This window comes from Cryptomeria japonica, chromosome 10 (assembly GCF_030272615.1).
Source record: "Cryptomeria japonica chromosome 10, Sugi_1.0, whole genome shotgun sequence".
In the NCBI taxonomy this organism is placed as follows: Eukaryota; Viridiplantae; Streptophyta; class Pinopsida; order Cupressales; family Cupressaceae; genus Cryptomeria; species Cryptomeria japonica.
In genome coordinates, this window is record NC_081414.1 from 673,601,456 (window position 1) to 673,620,324 (window position 18,869).

The window sequence follows — 18,869 nt, forward strand, 5'->3', positions numbered from 1 at the left end:
ATTTTAAATGTTATGTGAATACTATTGTGTAAGTCAATTATTATTTTTAAATATTACCTTCATATTATTAATTTGGTTAAATAATCGTTATTAATCGTTATTATTCATTCATTATTTCCAGTAATTTATTATTATGGTATAATACAATACACTTGTACATGACCTAATTATGGCTCATGACATACACAATGACTTGACAAAGTCATGTTGTCAATACCAAGGATGAAAAACTCTTACTTGGCAATAACTCTTTTGGTCCAAAATTTTTGAAAACTCGAGACTCGGCAAAAAAATGGCAAAAACTTGGCAAATTTATCGAACATTTGAAAATATATAATTCTTAAAATATTCTTGAAAAACACACATATACACTGAATTTGTAGAAAATATTACTGATTTCCATCATATATAAATCAAAGTTTGAGTTAAATATGTATCATATACCAAAAAATAAGTGCAACCTCTAAATGAATTTGAGTTCAATACATATTATAGAGGATTTGCATTCCCTGAATCTCCTTTCTGTAGAATTAAACTTCTCTTCTATTTCACATCTTCCATAAAATAAATGCTTTGTTCAATGGCTGGCATTGGCATGTGCATACAAAGCCTTTCAAATTTTCAGCTCATCTCATACACATCGATGAACTTTGTCAGCCTTCACACCATACCTTCGAGAACACGGTTCAAGAAGCATGAGACTTCCACATGAAACTACCATTTTTTACCATATCATGAAAAAACATCATACTAAAGTTTTCCTCACACATATACCCCAAGGATTCACATTCTTCCCACAGAGATGCCACATCCCTTGAAGGCGCATATTTTTAACTTGTTGTGGATAGGTACACAAGTACATTAATTGATTCGCAAATGGCGAGGTGCAAGGTTATGTAATCAATTGCATGATAGTATTCAGTAAAAGAATACCCAGCAAATCATTACTGCAGAGAGTTTTTCTCCCGATTTTTTGCAATTTTTTTCCAATAAATCACCCTGATTTTTTTGAAAAAATCGCCCAGGCGTTTTTTGCAGATTAAATCATTCGCCATAAATGACTTGCGATAAATCGGGAGTCAACAATTTTTTGCAGATTTTTTCATCTATGGTCAATACAATGAGACACATTGTGACAATAATGAGGAAACTCTAGGGAAGACATTCAACTCTAAATGTTTGACTATACAATACCGAAAAGTCCAGTATTGATGTAACAATATCTGTTCTGGGATCAAATGGAAAGAAGAGGGAGTTCTGGCCACTCATTATGGTGCGTCAAACATATCATTCTATCAAAGGAATATGGACTCCATTTTACTTGCTTATTCTCCATTGATTACATTTCTTTTGACTTTTTCTGGTTTCCTTTTCTCAATTTGATGTTCATTAAACATTTCATTCAACTGTAGAAACATATTTTCATAATATGGAGAATGCAGGAAAAGTGAGAAATTGCATATAACATCTATGACCCTGGTTTAGTGGTTGGCTTAGAAAAGGCTATAATACCAGGTCAACATAATGAGTAAGCTGAGAATGCACCTTATTAGTTTCAAAGTGTAGCTAGTTGGTGTAAAGCTCCATCAGTCATTTAAAGCCAAATCAATTAGTCTGTGTTATCTGCTCATTATTATTGTCATGTAGTTGTCAATATCTAGGGAGATGCTGTTTGTTTATGGAGAATGGAAAACAATGTGGCTGAAGATCGTCTTAATAGAGTGTTTGATCCTTTAGCTCCAGAATTCCACTGAGGTGTTCAATGATTAATTAAGATTAGAAACCCGAGGACAGAGAAGGCAGGGGCTACATTTATCGGCAACCGTACAGAACACATATAGAATATTTACTTGTACCAAATTCTGTTAGGGATTCAAATATGGGGCTGATAACTAGATTAGATGCTTCTCAATGATTCAGAATAAGGACAACCTTCTAAAGCTTCCCAAAACACTACTGTAACTGCAAAAGACAAGAAATAATAAATGTGCGGTGTCTTTAGAGGCAAAAGGTCAGGAGCTCATTCCCAAGATAACAAGCAAAGGAACTTTGCGTTTCAATATCTTTTCATAGATATTAAAGAAAAAATCTCATATCATAAGATAAACAGGTTAGGTAATTTGCAAGTCCATGCATTCTTTGACCATGACTTTTTATTGCATGTCATTTGCTCTTGAAGATTATGGATTCTGGAACAAACTTTGATCCCCATCTTGTATGTTATATTCTGTATATTAGTTTAGCTCAATAACCTGATCTTATCTGATGCCTCTGCAGTTCTACATTATATCTGCACTTGCAACCTGATGGATATTTCTATAAACTATGTTTTCATTTGTTACTAACCTTTTATTATCTGATGAATAGGTGATGGCAATACAAGTCATATTGGACAAGCAGCATCTCTTCCTAGCACATTTGAATTGGCCTCGGTGAGTAGTATTTATTACAATTATATTTGACAACTGATCATATGTTAAAGTGTTTGATTCCCCTTCTCACCACTTGTAGCATGACACAGGATACTGCAACTATTGGCCGTCTCCCAGAAAAAGCAGATATTGTCATCCCAGTTGCTACAGGTACTTTTAAATAATCTGAACAGTGGATATTGGTGTTATTTATTCTTTTAGCATTTCTTTTGTTGTTTATGGCAGCAAACGGAGATATTGTGATTATGCATATGCCATACGCTATAAGGGTAACCATATTATTTACACATACACAGTAAATGCTTTCAAGGTGGAATTATAATAGAAAGATGATTTTGTATAACCTTTAGTCTGCAGTTTATGTATTACTATATTAGTGAGTGACAGTTTAAGTTGGGACTTTTCTGTGGTTTCCTCACAAGATGAGTCATTCCCAACAGCATAAGCATTATTTACTCTATTTGCCAAACTAAATCTTATGAAATCACTTTCATTCTAAAAGTCTAACTGCTTGTTGGTTTTGACTTTTTGTCATGATAAATAATAGAGTTTTCCATTGCAGTATCCGCGGTGCATGCTCGTCTGGAAAAGAAAGAAGGAATGTTGTTTGTGACCGACTTGAATAGCACTAATGGCACATATGTTGATGAGAAGAAGCTTAGCCCTGGTGTTGCTACCCCTCTTTCTCCTCAGAGCTGCATTACATTTGGTGCGTCACTTTTTGTTGTGTGCCATCTCTTTATTTTTTACATGCTTCTTATTTAAGGTGGTTGGACTTAATTATCTGATGCTTTACAAGTAATTCTTTTATTAGGAAGTTGTGTGAAAGGAGGATATCTAACTTTTTTCAGTTAATCATTTTTGAATCTGCATCTTATCTAGTCTTTCCCTCTTATTGGTTTAGTTTACATATTAAAAAAATTTCAATGAATTTTCTTAACAATTTTTGGAGTCTTCAAGTGTGCTTCATCGATTATAGACCACCAAAAATTTCAATTTTCTTACACTAATCTTTTATGGTTCCTTTTTGTAACAATTAATCCATTATTTAGATCTATTTCTGGTCTAAGAAATTGGTCATGGATGTCTGGAATTGTGTCCCAATTTTTTTTCCAATTTGTTAGCTATTCACTTTCCAACAAGGTGATCTATCTATTCACCATCCTTCTGCTGTGGTATTAAAGGGTTTCAATGCCTGTACTGTATGTTCCCTTTTGTTGACAACAATTATCTATGTATCCATCTAGTAAATTTGTTTTTTCCAGCTCTTCGTAGACTTAAAGATTCACCTGAAATAGGATACAGTATTTTGCATTGTGTTCTCTTCGATACGATTCTAGTGTATCATATGTGTGCTGGTTCAAAGCATCCAAACTTCATCCTTGACCAAATGTGCATGCCAGACTTCTTCCTTAGACCAAACTTCATGGTCTCCATAAAATTTATTTTGTTGTTAGTTAATCACCTTTAGAGGGATGAAGATACCTTTATACTCTGTCTTCTGATTCTTTTTCAAAAATGGTATAATTGGAGTTGGTGTTAGAATAATTGATAAATGATATGAGGTACACTCCAGAGAATCAACTTGGCTTTTGAGACAGAATGATTCATCATTTTTGCGCAGAGACTCCGAATGGCGTATCTTATACTCATTTTCCTATTATTTTTAGTTAACTTTGCTGCATCCAACAGTGCTTTGACTTGGGATTCCTTTTATAAATTTGCTTTATGCTACGCTGCATTACTTAGAATAAGTGTTTGCAACAAGTTTTGCAAGTTGTTTATTTATTACCAAATTTAAAATGTGGCATTTATCTTAAATATTAAAGAGTACTAATGCTGAGAGATCGCTATACAATTATCTTTTTTCTGACTAAAAGAGAATATTCGTTTGTATTGATAATAGAAATAATTATAAAAAATGTTGGAGTAAATAAATTTACTTAGTCATCCAACATTATTAGTTATTAATTATTAGTGCATTTAATATTTTTGGTAGCTGGTTGTCAGTTATGTTTACCGACTCTCTCCTTTATAAGCAAGGCTTTGTACATTATTTTTTGCATCTCAATATAGTGATCATTCTTGCTGGTGAAATAGCTTTGCTTCTCGTGTGTGTGAAGGTGTATTTGCAGTTTGTGCTCCTGGGTTTGGTGGTCATCACCAAAATGGTATCAGAGCAAACAATGCTGCATTTCCTTTCGTTGAGAGTTCCACCAGCCTGAGTTTTTGAGGTCCCGAAAGTTTGATTGATAATACACGCGTCATCTCATTTGACGCATCTGCCTAAGTTCCAATTTTATTCTTGGTTTATTATTGGCGGTTTCTAGTTTGTGGATTGATTTCTGCATTTCCATTCTTTGGCCGATTCAGTTGTCTTTGACAAGCGATTTGTTTGAGAAAACTGGTGGCTTCCTTGCTTTGATCGGTAGTGTGGTCGACCCTTCTTTATTATCGGCCTGATCATTCTCAGTTTTGGCAAACCGTTTTATTGCTTTGGGCCTGCGATTTTACTTGGTTCGCGGTTCAAATTACACACATGGACAAGTTATTAAGAATGTTTCTTGTCATTTTCCACCTGGCTCGGGTGCTTTACCAATAAGGCATCGAGGGCTATCGGCTTGCATTGTTCCTTTTTGTGCACCTTTATCAACCTGATATATATGGTGGAGGCCGAGTATTTGAGGGATTGTTTGTTTGCACGGTCGGCTATTTGGTCCGTTTATCATTGTTTGCGCTGGCTGCAATGTCCCCATGCTGAAATAGGATTTATTAATTAATAATAATAATAATAATAATAATAAATTAAAATATAAAAGAATTAAAATAAAATTTAATATAATTAAAACTTAGTTAAGTTTAATGAATGGTCAAAAGGCATGAAATGAAAAGTTGTGACTCTTTCAAACGTGAGATATAAAAGGGAGAGAAGAGAACTTCATTTGGGGAGGAAAGGGGATAAGGAAAAAAGAAGGGAACAAAGGAATCAAGGAAGCATTTATGGGAAAAAGATAAGGAAGTGACTCTTTTGAAGGGTGGTAATTGTGAAAGGTTGTGACCATTATGTTGAGGTGTGACTCTCCCTTCCATTAGAGGATATAAAGGGGAGAAGTTTTCATTTGAGAAGGATCCATGGAATAGAATGAAATGTCAGAAGCATTAAAGGCAGATTTAGGAGCAAACCTCAATTAGAATTATAAGAAAATTTGGAAGAATGATATGAATATAATCAAAGAGATTAGAGCACAAATACAAATTTGCAATCAATAATCAAGAAGTCGTCGAAGGAAAAGAAGAGGAAACATTAAATCAATAACCAGAGAATCAGACTTGATGGAATAGAAAGGATTCTCATATACACATATATTTGAGCATAGGCAACATATCAAATTGATATAAACAACAAACTTGTGCATTTACAAGGTGCTTGGGCAAAAATATAGGAATGTCCTATTAGGGAACATTACAAATGGATTTTGAGCATGATCTTGCCAACATGCAAGGTAAGGATAAATCAATTATGCATTTTAATCAATGAGAAGGGATATATTAATTCAAACAAAAAATATGGCAACAACTAAACGACAATAGCAAGACAATATGAGAGATTGTTGAATATACGTGTGTTGTGTGCGAAGAAGACAATCAAGTATATAATATATACTCTAGAGTAAGAGATAATATTATATGAAGATCTAAGGTGAAGTAAATGAGTTTGTAACAAGCTTTTGAGAGGAGATTGTGAATACTTTATGATAGTCTTATGATCAAATTATAGAAGACTCTACAATGGATTTGTGGAAGACTTTATAGAAGATTTGTGGAATAATGATTACCCCAAGGGATGGAACTTGTCATAGTTGGACGTTCCTGCCTCTTGCAGGCTAAATGATGAATTAGTTATACTAAGGGATGGAAATGGTCATAATTAGATGTTCCTGCCTCTTGTGGGCCAAGTTATGAATTGGTTACCCCAAGGGATGGAACTAGTCATAGTTGGACGTTCCTGCCTGTTGTGGGCCAAGTGATGAATTGATTACCCCAAGAGGTGGAATTGGTCATAGTTGGAAATTCTTGCCTCTTGTGAGCCAAGAAATGAATTGATTACTCCAAGGGATGGAATTGGTCATAGTTGGACATTCCTGCCTCTTGTGGGCCAAGTGATGAATTGATTACCCCAAGGGATGGAATTGGTCATAGTTGGACATTCCTACCTCTTGTGGGTCAAGTTATGAATTGATTACTGCAAGGGATGGGATTGGTCATAGTTGGACAGTTCTGCTTCTTGTAGGCCAAGCGATGAATTGATTCCCCAAGGTATGAAACTAGTCATAGTTTGACATTCTTGACACTTGTGGGATGTGAGGCGAATGGCCATGATTTGGATGTGACGTGTGTTGCAAGGTATTGGCCCTTGGTCTCCTTGTGTTGTGTAGTGCAGTGCTTGGGTTTTCGACATGTTTTAGCCACCTCTCATGGATTCATTAATTCTTGCGGTTGTATCGAGCATTAACAGGCTGATCTTTTGGTGCAACGACAACCATGTTTCTAACAAGTGGTATTAAAGCCTAGGTCATGGGTTCAAACCCCCCACTTGCTCTGGGGGGGATTGTTGCAAGGTGCACGCCCTTGGTCTTTTTGTGTTGTGCAGCATAGTGCTCGGGTTTGCGACATGGATTAACTGCCTCCCGTGGATACATTAAATCTCGTAGTTGTATCAAGCATTAACAATTCGATCTTTTGGTGAATCAACAAATGTGTTTCTAACAATGCACTCTCTAGCCTAGTTGGGTTGGGCAGTTTATTGGTACCCTTTTGAGTTCCTACCAAACTAAGCAATGATTGGTTATAGTTTGATTAGCTAATCATAATGTTTATTGTAATTTGCATGTTCACTATGTCTACATATGTTCACGTTTATGCTTCATGTTTAGTTTAAGCCCGATGTTCCTAACATGTCTATTCCATGAATCTCTATGATTATTGCCTTGGGCTGATCTAGAACATGAGAATAACAAGAGTAAACCAAAAAGATATGAATTTATTTAGGGCAATAGATATGTGCCATGCTTCTAATCCTAATATTAATATATGTTAAGATCATCCATTCTTTAATGCAAAGAGATATCCATAGTATGGTGCAAGCATTGGGTCAACCAAATTAAAGAAGAAATACCAATCTCCAAGGGTTGATGTATTCAGTTCTTAGAAACCTAAATTGCTTGAGGACAAACAATTTTAGGAAGGACGGACTGTAATGTCCCCTTGTTGAATTAGGATTTGTTAATGAATAATAATAATAAATTAAAATATAAAAGAATAAAAATAAAATTTAATATAATTAAAATTTAGTTAAGTTTAATGAATGGTCAAAAGGCATGAAATGAAAAGTTGTGGCTCCCTCAAACATGAGATATAAAAGGGAGAGAAGAGATCTTCGTTTGGGGAGGAAAGGGGATAAGGAAGAAAGAAGGGAGGAAAGGAATCAAGGAAGCATTTATGGGAAAAATGATAAGGAAGTGACTCTTTTAGAGGGGGAACAATGATGAAGGGTTGTGACTCTTTTGAAGGTGGAAAGTGTGAAAGGTTGTGACCATTATGAAGAGGTGTGACTCTTCCTCGCATTGGAGGATATAAAGGGGAGAATTTTTCATTTGAGAAGGAAGGATCCATGGAATAGAACAAAATTTTTGAAGCATTAAAAGCAGAGTTAGGAGAAGACCTAAATCGGAATTATAAGAAAATTTGGAATAATGATATGAACATTATCAAAGAGATCATAACACATACAAATTTGTAGTCAATAATCAAGCAGGCATGGAAGGAAAAGAAGGGAAAACATTAAATCAATAACTAGAGAATTAGACTTGATGGAATAGAAATGATTCTCATACACATATATCTGAGTATGGGCAACAAATCAAATTGATATAAATAGTAGACCTATGCATTTACAAGGTGCTTGGGCAAAAATATAGGAATATCCCATTAGGGGACATTACATTGATGTCCTCATTCTCATAGATCGTATTTGTTCTATGTCCGGGCAGGTTCTCTATTATTCTTGCTCAATTGTGGATGCACAAAGGTTTGGAGTTTTTTGTTGGACAATTTTTTTTTAACCTTAGCTTTGTGAAGAGGTGTGGCAAGGATATCCTTGCACGATGTTTCTTCCTCTCATGGCCCTCATCCTAGATCGGCCTTCATTCTCAACATTCTCTTATGTATTGGTATGCATTTATTTCTTTGCTCAAGTCTAAAGTTCATGCACAACTCATTTCTCTGTCCACAATTCATCTTTGGGCACACATCCTTGACAATAGTTTTTTGATTGGCCGAATTATCTTTGATTTTATTGAACCTTATCATATATTAAAGTCTCAACAAAATATTTGCCTCAACTCTTGTGGTGTTAGGGTTTTACTTGGTGCAACATATAGAGTGGTGGGCCCGTTATTTTTGTTTGAGCATTCACTATTGGCATTTATACCACATTGGGTGGGCAAAGAGTCTTTGTGCTTTTCAAATACATTAGTGGTCCTAGATGTTATTGAGTTGATGTGTGGCTCATGGTTTGGTGCCTGAGGTTGTTGGAGAAGTTGTGGTGGTGAGGTTTACCTGCCACCTAGTCGAGCAATTGAGCCCTTGTTGGTCCATAGGGACCTATTGTGACCTAATTACACATCACCCCATTCCGAATGGGGACCCCCTTACATTTTTTGGTCCACTTGGTCTTTTAGTTGTGGTCTTTTGGGTTGTTTGGCAGTATTTTCTTCAATCTCCTTAGGTCTCCAAGTGTTTTAGCGAATTTTGGCCAAGTTTGCAATTGTTTTGAGTAAATTTGGCCAAGTCTGAAGCTTGTATTGTCTATTCTAGAGTATTTATCCTTCAAACTTAGAAATGAGGCCAATAACAGGGTTTTGAGAAATTTGAACGAATCAATGAAGCGAGGACCCTTCAAGGAAGCTACCAATTAAATTTGAGCGAATTCAGAGGACTTACTATTTTTAGTAAGTCTCTTTTCAATAAGTTTCAGCGCGTCCCAGATTGGCCTAATTTTGTGTTTAAACAAATTTACTATTTTTAGCAATGTCTATTTTTAGTATGTCTATCTAAGTTAGTAAGTATCCCTGTGTCTCAATTTGTCCTCATTTGATGTTTGGAAAACTTACTATTTTTAGTAAATCTATTTTTGGTAGGTCTATCTGTGGCAGTTGGTAGGACAATGATGAGAGATAATTCCTGAATATCCAAGTTCTAAATCTGGAAAAGGTGAAAAGTAGGCAGACGATCAAAATTTTGGCTAAAAGTTTGGAATTCTTTCCCAAGATGGCAAGGCATGAAAGTCTATTATAAGGCATGGAAGAATTTATCCTTAACTAAAAATTCCTCCTTTGCCCCTAAATGGTGCCAAAGACTAGGTGGAAAGTGCACTTCTCATGACAAGGAGGATTTTCCTTGGTCAAATTTATTCACTCCCACCAAAATGCGCTATGGGTAGAGAGTTGCGTGCAAAATTCATGCCAAGGAGGAATTTTCCTCTTTCATCAAATTCCTCCACTACCTTAGATTTGCACCCAAGGCAAGGAGGAGAGCGCTAAAATCAAGACAAGGAGGAATTTTTCGTTTCTAGGAAATTCCTCCACCTCATCCAAAATGCGCCCAAGGCAAGGGTAGAGCGCCAAAACCAGGTCACGGAGGATATTTCCTCTGAGGACAAAATTCCTCCTTTTCCAGTCAAGTGTGCCCAAGTGTGAAGAATTCCTAGAAGTAAAAAAAATTGGCTAAGTGTTGAGATTTCTCCACTTTTGGGCTCCAAACTAGATAGAATTCCTTGAAAATGGAAAAAGTGGTTGAATGTCAGAAAATTCTCCCTTCAGGACATAGCACACATGAGCATTCACAAAATTCCTCTAAGGCAAAATTTCACAAGGGAAGAAATTTTCCTTCTCCAAGATTGCGGGTGTTCAAGAGTTCTTTAGAAATAGAATAGATTGTTAAAATTTCTCCAAGACAAGAAAATCTTTCAAAATATCTCTTGTACGCCAAAGATGGAAATAATCTTGTAAAAGATGGGTTGACAACATGCAAAAGGAATATTCCGTATTAATGAGGCATAACTTGGAAAATTATAGAAGTTCCTATTTTTTAATTCAAATATGACAACAAGGTCCACTAGAATGGCGAGTTGTCTCCTTCTCATTAGGGAAACATGACACATGATTGGAATGAATTAATACAATGGCTAAATTTATCTCCTCACCAACTTAGCAACTTAGTGGACGATCTCTATTTAAGCAAGGATTTGGAATTCATTCTTCACAATACATTTCAGAGAAATTGAAGCAAGAGCAAGGGTGGAGAAAAGCTTGGGCGAAGTTTTTTATTATCATCCAGAAGTACTTATTTTGGAGGTTTTTATTTATTCAAATTTTGGAACTGGTAGCATGGAATTCTTCTCTTGGCAAAATTCTAGAATTCTCTTGTCAGCACTTTAATGTTATTTATTTTATTTTGTAGGAATGGTGAAATCCAACAAAGCAACAAATACTTCTTAGCAAGCACAGATTAAGAACGAACAAAGAGGATTCCTCCCGAAGACAAAAATCATTTCAAAATGGAGAGAAGTTAGCAATACTAACTTGAGAACTTTCAAGTTGGGAGAATTCAAAAAGAGAGTATTTGGAACAATCGGACATCCTCCATCAACTATTGCCAAAAAGATAGTCAAAAGTGGAATTGTGGCAGTTGTCGACTATCCTCCTGTCATCCAATGCTTGGAGTTGATTATGGAGTGTACAAAGCATTACAATGTTGAAAGGAAAGGGATTCTGACACCTGGTGGCAAACTCTTGGCGAATCTTACTGCTAAATCAATTGGTGAGACTTTTGGAATTCCTGTATTCCAGTCCATGATGTATAAGACAAAGGAAAGAGCGACTTTGATATTTGATTCCATCTTTGAGAGATGCATTTTAATCATTAATACAATATGGATGTAGAAGTTGAAGCCCCACATTTCAAAGTTGCCCAAGCAACTCACCAACATGGATTTCACGCAAGAATATGTTGATTTTGTGATGATGATGAGCCGGGTCATGGGATGTCCATGGGCTTACATCTTTGAATCTTGGACGTTTTACTTTATTGACGAAGTAATGGAGGGCATACAGATGGTAGACTTGGCAAGAATAATAAGCAACAACTTGGACGAGCAATCGAGGACTTTAAAGCAGTCTCAATCTTGTTACATGAGCTTGTATATTGTCTACCTATTGGCTAGAATGGGCGAGTTCAATGGATTGCCAGGCAAAGGACCCATGGGATGTGGCCCATGACAATTGAAGGTTCACGAGTGCCATCCACAACTACACTTGTATGACCCTACTTTCAAGAAAGAAAGTGACACCTTCACTATGCATATTACCAGAACTTTGCAAGGAGGACTTCACACAAGGTTGTTGCAAGAGGCAAGGAAGTTGGTAAAAAAGTATGGAGCCTGATACATTCAATTTTCGATATTTACTTACATCCAGGTCCTTCTCGACCTAGCCATATAAACTTCCAAGATATCCAATAGACAAAATGGTGCTATTAGAGGTTACTAGATAGTTGACTGCCTACGACAAATTTCAAAAGAAGAATTTTGGGCTCGAATTTCCAATTGTCATAGGAGATTATGAGGAAATGTGTCAATCATTGGTGGCAACAAAGAAGTTAGTAGATGAATTAATATTCTACCACCTAGAACCTCATACCACTAAGACATTCTTTGATCAATATGATAAAATAAGGTAGTTGGTGTAAAGCACAAACACAAGATTTAGTTGGAGGATTATTGGGCTAACGCCAAGGATGACTATGAAATCAAAAGGAGGATGTTTTCTAGGTTGCCTCTTAAATTGATAAGAAATTGTGAAATTATACAAGTGTCAGATCAAATAGAGGAGGATGTGAATACCGTTCAGGTGGAGGATGAGAAGGAGGATAAGCCAATTCAGGCACCTAACTGGTCAGAACCAGAAGTTAATGATTTAAATGTCCTAAGCAGGCCAGTTTTGAAGTTCACTAGGCATTGGGTTGAACGACACATCGCAAAGTTGAAAGCAAAGAATACCCGCTTGACTTACAATCTTATGGGAGACTTTAACCCTCTTAGAGGGATGTTCATCAAGAGCCTTAGAAGCGACTAGTAACAACACTGAAGATGATGCAAAAATTGGAACATCGGAAGAGACATGAACAAACACGACAGGAACGGGTGTCGAAGGAACACCCTCTGACTACAAAGCAACATCATGTTCTCGGGCCATCACCCGTCGATGATGCTTACACTCATGTGCACACTGATTACGACGAAGATGAGGATCGAGGGTTGAATCCTAGGAAGAGTTAGGAGCATCATGCTCTATAGGAGAGGCCTCTGAAACTATGTTAGGGATAGGAGAAGGCCCTACTAATGGAACAAGGGGTGCACCCGACATAGGTACTGCATTCACAGCAACGAGCACCCTAGCTCGCTTTGCTCGAGGAGCAACTGGAGGAACATAGGGTGCCTACACAGGCTATGAAGTAGGAGCAAGTAGTGATGAATGAGCATGAGCGGAACACTTCCCCCTCTCATATCGAGTAGGTTGGGGGATATCTGCCAGGATTGGGAGCTCGAAGGGACTGCAGATCACAAACTTTGACAACATAGGTGCCTTTCCCTTGTCTACAGTAGGTGCAGTCCCAGGAACAAAAGACACCATTGGAGGCTCTATAGTCCTGGGTGGACGAGGAGGTCTACTTGGAGGAGCGGGCCTAACCTCAGCCTCCAATGACGAAGGGGCATAAGGCACCACCCTCTCTAACACAGGAATAAACGAAGTAGAGGTTGATGTAGGAAAGGGCAACGAATAGCTAGGATGAACCGGTTTAGGAGCCAACTCCCTTGTTTTATATTGATAATACGCTCTATACATTAAGTCACCATAAGGTTGCATAGGTCCAAATGGAGTAGGCCAAAAATGACCTAATGAAAAGTCCCCACAGGCTACTAGTGGTCAATACCTAGCATCCTGGACAACGTGCACCAAACCCTCATGAGGAAACTTTAAGCACTTATGAATCACCGAAGGGACCACATCTATAACAATCAACCAAAGAATACCTAGTTTGGCACGAAAGAGGTTTGATTCGATAATAATAACAAACGTAGTCAAAACCGCCTTCGGTCTCACGAGGACCGTTATGGTGATACTACCCAAAGGAGAAAGGGACAACCTAGTATGCGTTCTCAAGGTAGCACGACACTCATCATATCTCGACCTATGCCATCCATTTACAAAAAAAACATTTCCTCCGTGATGACATCGACTTTGCATGAAGGGTCAACCATCACACCCATGACAATTTGACCATTTAGCTTTATAGGAATGTATAGAGGAGGAGGCTCTCCACAATATGAGGCATCCAAAAGGGTGAATGATATATCATAAACTTTCATCTTCTAGCTAGGAGGCAAGATCGAAGTGATAGTAACCATATTGACATATGAGCCATCATTTGATACTGGATCTGAATCTGATGCAGAGATAAAGTTAGACGTATGCGACGGAAAAGGATCTGTGTAAATCTGCAACTCACTGTTCGTCTAATCAATATACTTATTGGATTTATGTTTCCTATCACCGACCTTTATAGCTCTACTATCGATGTGGTCTTGGAATAGTCTAAGATGATAACAATACTTGGTGTCATGACTAGGCACACGATAATATGGACATAATTTAACACCATCAGACCAACGAGGGTATGGTTTGTTATCAGGCAAAGGTCTAATCTTTGAAAGGGTAATGAGATTGTCTTTAAGAAATTTTTGCATTATACTCAAATAGGAGTCATTCAACTTGGTGAAGACCCTATTACATTGTGGATCCTGTGTAGCAACTATCAATGGTGTAGCTACGACATTAACCACAACTTTGTTATTTCTAGACCCTTTCGTGGACACACCCCCAAAACCACTAGTACGAGGGTTTGAAGTAGATTCTTCGAACTGATTCATTGTATGCTGGTAATCATAGGTTAGCGAAAATTTGATATTAGTTAAGAGATAATTTATCCCTCAATGCCGACTACAGATTTCCAATGAAAATTCTCTCTGTAACATTATAGTTCGACTTTTGTTTACAATGAACAAGGTCTGCGATGGTGACCTGCTACCAATGTTAGCCTGGAACCGTTTGAGGAACAAATCCATAAGCTGGTCAAATGTCTGGATGGAATGATTAGGACGAGTTGTAGCATTCTAATGCAGTCCCCTCAAGGGAACTTGAGAAAAGCTTAAGCAAGACAAAATCCAGAGTATGATAATCACTACACATAGTCATGAATGAATCAATGTTCACATTAGGATCACCATCTTTATTGAATCAATCAAACTTCAATGATTCAACCCCATGGGGAAGGATGGTATTAAGGATGGTAATATCAAGCGAGCTCTTGCGAAAGTAAGCACGCATCGAAGACTGGCTATAGGCAGACACAAGATTCATGAGTTACTACTGCAATTGTCCCATATTCAACAATATGGTGTTCAAGACAGGATTAGCAAGTGGAGGAGGAGGTGGAGGAGCATCACGTGTGCCACCACATCCACCAACAGTAACATGAGGAAATATCACCACCAGGGATAGCATCAACACCTAAACCAATGCTGAAAAAAGTTGTATATGCCACAACAAAAGTGGTAGTGGAACTACTAGCCATGCTGGTACAACACATGAGAATGGTAGAAGCAATGATACTAGGGATGGTGGGTGCAGAGTCAACCATGTGTACTGTCATCCTAGGTATGTCAACACCAATTTGAGAACTAGAGGCGTCTAACTGATCACCTTGGGTAGGAGTATCTGCGAAGGGCACATGATTCTTAACAATTAAGGATAATTCTCTCAACATCTCTAGGCCTATTTTGTCTGAGATCAACATGTCCCTCAAAGTGTTCACAACATTTCTAGCTTGGGGGAGGACATTTCTCAATTTAAGAAGCCTATGAAATCTCTCAAGTTCTGCTCTAACATATGAATCCGGTCAAACTCAATGGTGATAGTAGTGTCATGATCAATGGCAGGACGAGAAGACGGGGGGCAATTCGTTGAGGTGTTATTATGAGAATTTGATTGTGAACTAGATGGATAATGACCCCCTATCAAAATGGTCCTAATAGGGTGAGAGGCTAGGAACTCATTCAGATAGGGAAGCAGATCGTTAAACATTGGACTTGGCCTAGGAGGACTGTAGTGATTTGGGGGAATGCTCTTCCTAGCAGTCCTTACAATGATTCTTGTGGCAATCTGGGTTGTAAAGCTCATAGACAAGCTCTACAACACCTCGACCACTATATGAGGATACTACAACGATTTTACAACACTTAACGATGAAGGAACTTGGTTTGAAATGTGTTTATATGTTAACTTGCATTTATGAATATATATTTCTTGTTTTCTTTTAAATTATAATAACACAGACACAACGAGAAATAAAAAAATGCAACTAGTTTCATGTCCGGTTCACCAAAATGTGGAGGACGAGATTTTCTACCCTCAAAGTGATGAACTCCAAGGAAAAAACCGACCTTCACTCTACCTCACTTAAACTAGCGCTAAAGGTGAGCCAAGGGATGCAAAGTACAAAACTAAACAACTAAGGCTATAGAGACCCTTGAAACGGACTCTGCTAAGTCTTTGTTCTCAAGACGAACGTGTAGAACTGGGACACCAACGCGACGTGCTAAGGTCTTGTACGAACAAAGTACAAAGACCGTACAACAGATGTGGACGTGACAATATGATTAAAATAATGATACTATGATAAATAAAATAACAGGGATAGAATGCAAACAGTTAAAAGAAGACAAGAAAATATGAGGGGAGCGTACAATCGGTCCACGATTGAAGCCTCTTACAAGATAATCTCCTTCCCTCGATCACAAACTTTCACGCAAAGAAAAGGGAAAATGTTGGGCATTGTGTTTAGAGGTCTGCCTCAGTCAAACTCCTATTTTGGTGTTTCCACCTCCACGGACAACCTAGATAATAGCCATGAGTGGAAGATAAATGATAAAAATGAAAGAAAATAGATAGAACACTTGATATGCTAGATAAAAGCAATTGATATGTAAGCAGAGAAAGAAAAAGAGACTCCCCTTCAACACTTAAGAAATTATCTTCCAGATGAATGGAGTTGAGTTCCAAGAGCTCTCCAAAGGTTGTGATAATGGTGGATGTTGAATAGAAAACCTGTAAGAGAGATGTAGAAAATGTGCTAAGAGTCTGAGGAATTCACCAAGTGATTAAGAAGTCCCAAAATCATCTCAAATACATGAAATATAGACCCCTAGGAAGAATCTTGATGTCAATGGTTGTAGACAAAGTCATTATAAGCTCTTCCAGGTGTAGGCGTAATGCTCAAACAACAACTTGCGGATTGACATATTTGCAGGACGCTAGCGCGACACACATGTCTCCACAACACATTCGTGTCCATAAGTCAAATGATCAACATGGTTGGGAAGAGGCCAAATTCTAAGCTGACAAGGCGATCCATCTGGACAAAAGGACAAGGGGATGAAGAATGACCCCAATCGTCTTAGAGCAAAGGCACTTATGTGACGTGGAATTGCATAGGGTGCAATTTACGACGTTACAGTAATATATTCTTTGCACTTATTTTTTCAAATAAACAAAGGGTTAATATATGACAATAGTTTGATTTTAATGATGAAAGTGGGAATCATATTTCAATATTTTATAAATAATCTTAGTCTAATATATGACTTCTGATCATTCAATGTACGTAAACAAATTACTATTTAAATTAAAGCTTTCGTAATCCCATGACCTTCCAACACAAACTCTTCTCTTCTTATATCTATTACATTTAATAGGCTTGTAATTGGCATGACACCAAAACTATCAAAAAGTAAATAAATGTGAATTTTTACCATCTACTTGCATGCATTGACTAGACTAACAAAATTAAAGTTAAATAAATGTGATTTTTAATTGTCCACTTGCATGCATGGTTAGTTTTTACTCATGCTCTATATATTAACACAATGTACCACTCCTTCACTCATTAACAATAATAGCTCATTTATTACCTTTTGCTTTGAATGACTACACGTTGCTCTTGTTCTCCATGCGCCCATAATTTCATACACTCATGTCTCAATCATCCAAAATTTCTATAGCTTCAAAATTTTCTATAAACTTATTCATCTCCTCATTTGTCAATCGTCTCTTGAACAAGAGTAGAGGCTCTATAGAAGGGTTTAGCATAGGTACCTTCTGACTTGCATTGATTTCATTTTATTTGATATATTAAGGAATGTAGTGGCATCTTGCTAAATCTTATAAAAATAAGTGAAATTCTATTAATATTAGTTAGAATTTGTTTTAAATTTTATGTAATTAATTAAATGTATATAAACTAGAATTCAAAGCATTTGTAATCATAAAGAAATCATACAATTCTATTGATGAAATGTGTACAATTAATTGTTGTAAAGTATTGAGGCTAACTTTGTGTAAATTTAATGTCTAGGTGACATCCATTTAGCTCAATTTCAGTTCTTGAAAAAGGAAACTAATGATTCCATTCAAGAGGAGAGTGTCGATGATTCCATTATTAAGGAACGTGTCTCTAATGAGTAAGAAAATAGCTATTGACCCTTTCAATAGCTAGGAACACACGGTGGTATAGTTACTATCAATGTATTCCCTTTTACAAACAAAATGTTTTATATATTTGAATGTTTGATTGTATAATGGAATTTATATAGGTTTTGATGCCAATTGAAACCTATCTATTGCTCCTTTGTAGTTTTGAAATATGTCGTAAGATATTACCACTTCTTTGCATATAATTACAAAACAAAAAGAGTTATAAAACAAAGTTTTCATTTTATTTATTACATCAACACATAATAATTTAATAGATAGTTTAACATTTGAATTCAACCATAATGATATATGTTTTGTTGGTATGAAATATACTCTTTACTAATAATTGTAAGAAAATGCTCATATTTTTGGCATTTAATTAGAAATCAAGGTTTAGTTGAGAGAATAAGGTTAATATTTTTTTGAGATTTATATCTTTGGAGTCAGTTGGAAGTTACTAAGATTAATATGACTAATAAAAATAAAGATCATGTATTTAAATTGGGATTTATTAATTATATATAATTGTCTTTTTTAACATGAAGATGCCTAAGAAAGGAAGGCTAGACTCCCCCGCAAATGAGTTAAGTGCATGTTACACCAATTAAATTTATTGGGAGAAAAATAATGAAAAGCATGTTATCATGTTTAATAGATTTGTATCGATATGACATTAATTCTTAATTGGAAATCATAAATTTTAACGTTCAATTCTTTATCTCTAAGG

The 18,869-nt window shown here is 36.5% G+C and overlaps 1 protein-coding gene across 3 annotated transcripts in view; it reads left to right on the forward strand.

Moving 5' to 3' along the window:
- The window catches only part of LOC131077114 (uncharacterized), a 99,937-nt gene extending 81,547 nt beyond the window's left edge, over positions 1 to 18,390 (forward strand). For 2 of the 3 annotated variants that reach the window (XM_058014548.2, XM_058014554.2), the window contains exons 2-5: positions 2,368 to 2,432; positions 2,522 to 2,582; positions 2,995 to 3,141; positions 18,024 to 18,390. In XM_058014548.2, the coding sequence (XP_057870531.2) occupies positions 2,368 to 2,432; positions 2,522 to 2,582; positions 2,995 to 3,141; positions 18,024 to 18,133 (383 nt within the window). In that variant the 3' untranslated portion in view covers positions 18,134 to 18,390. Of the gene's footprint in view, positions 1 to 2,367; positions 2,433 to 2,521; positions 2,583 to 2,994; positions 3,142 to 4,555; positions 4,681 to 18,023 lie in introns of those variants that run through there. The other variant, XM_059213096.1, reaches the window with a different exon arrangement.
- Positions 18,391 to 18,869: the final 479 nt, after the last annotated feature.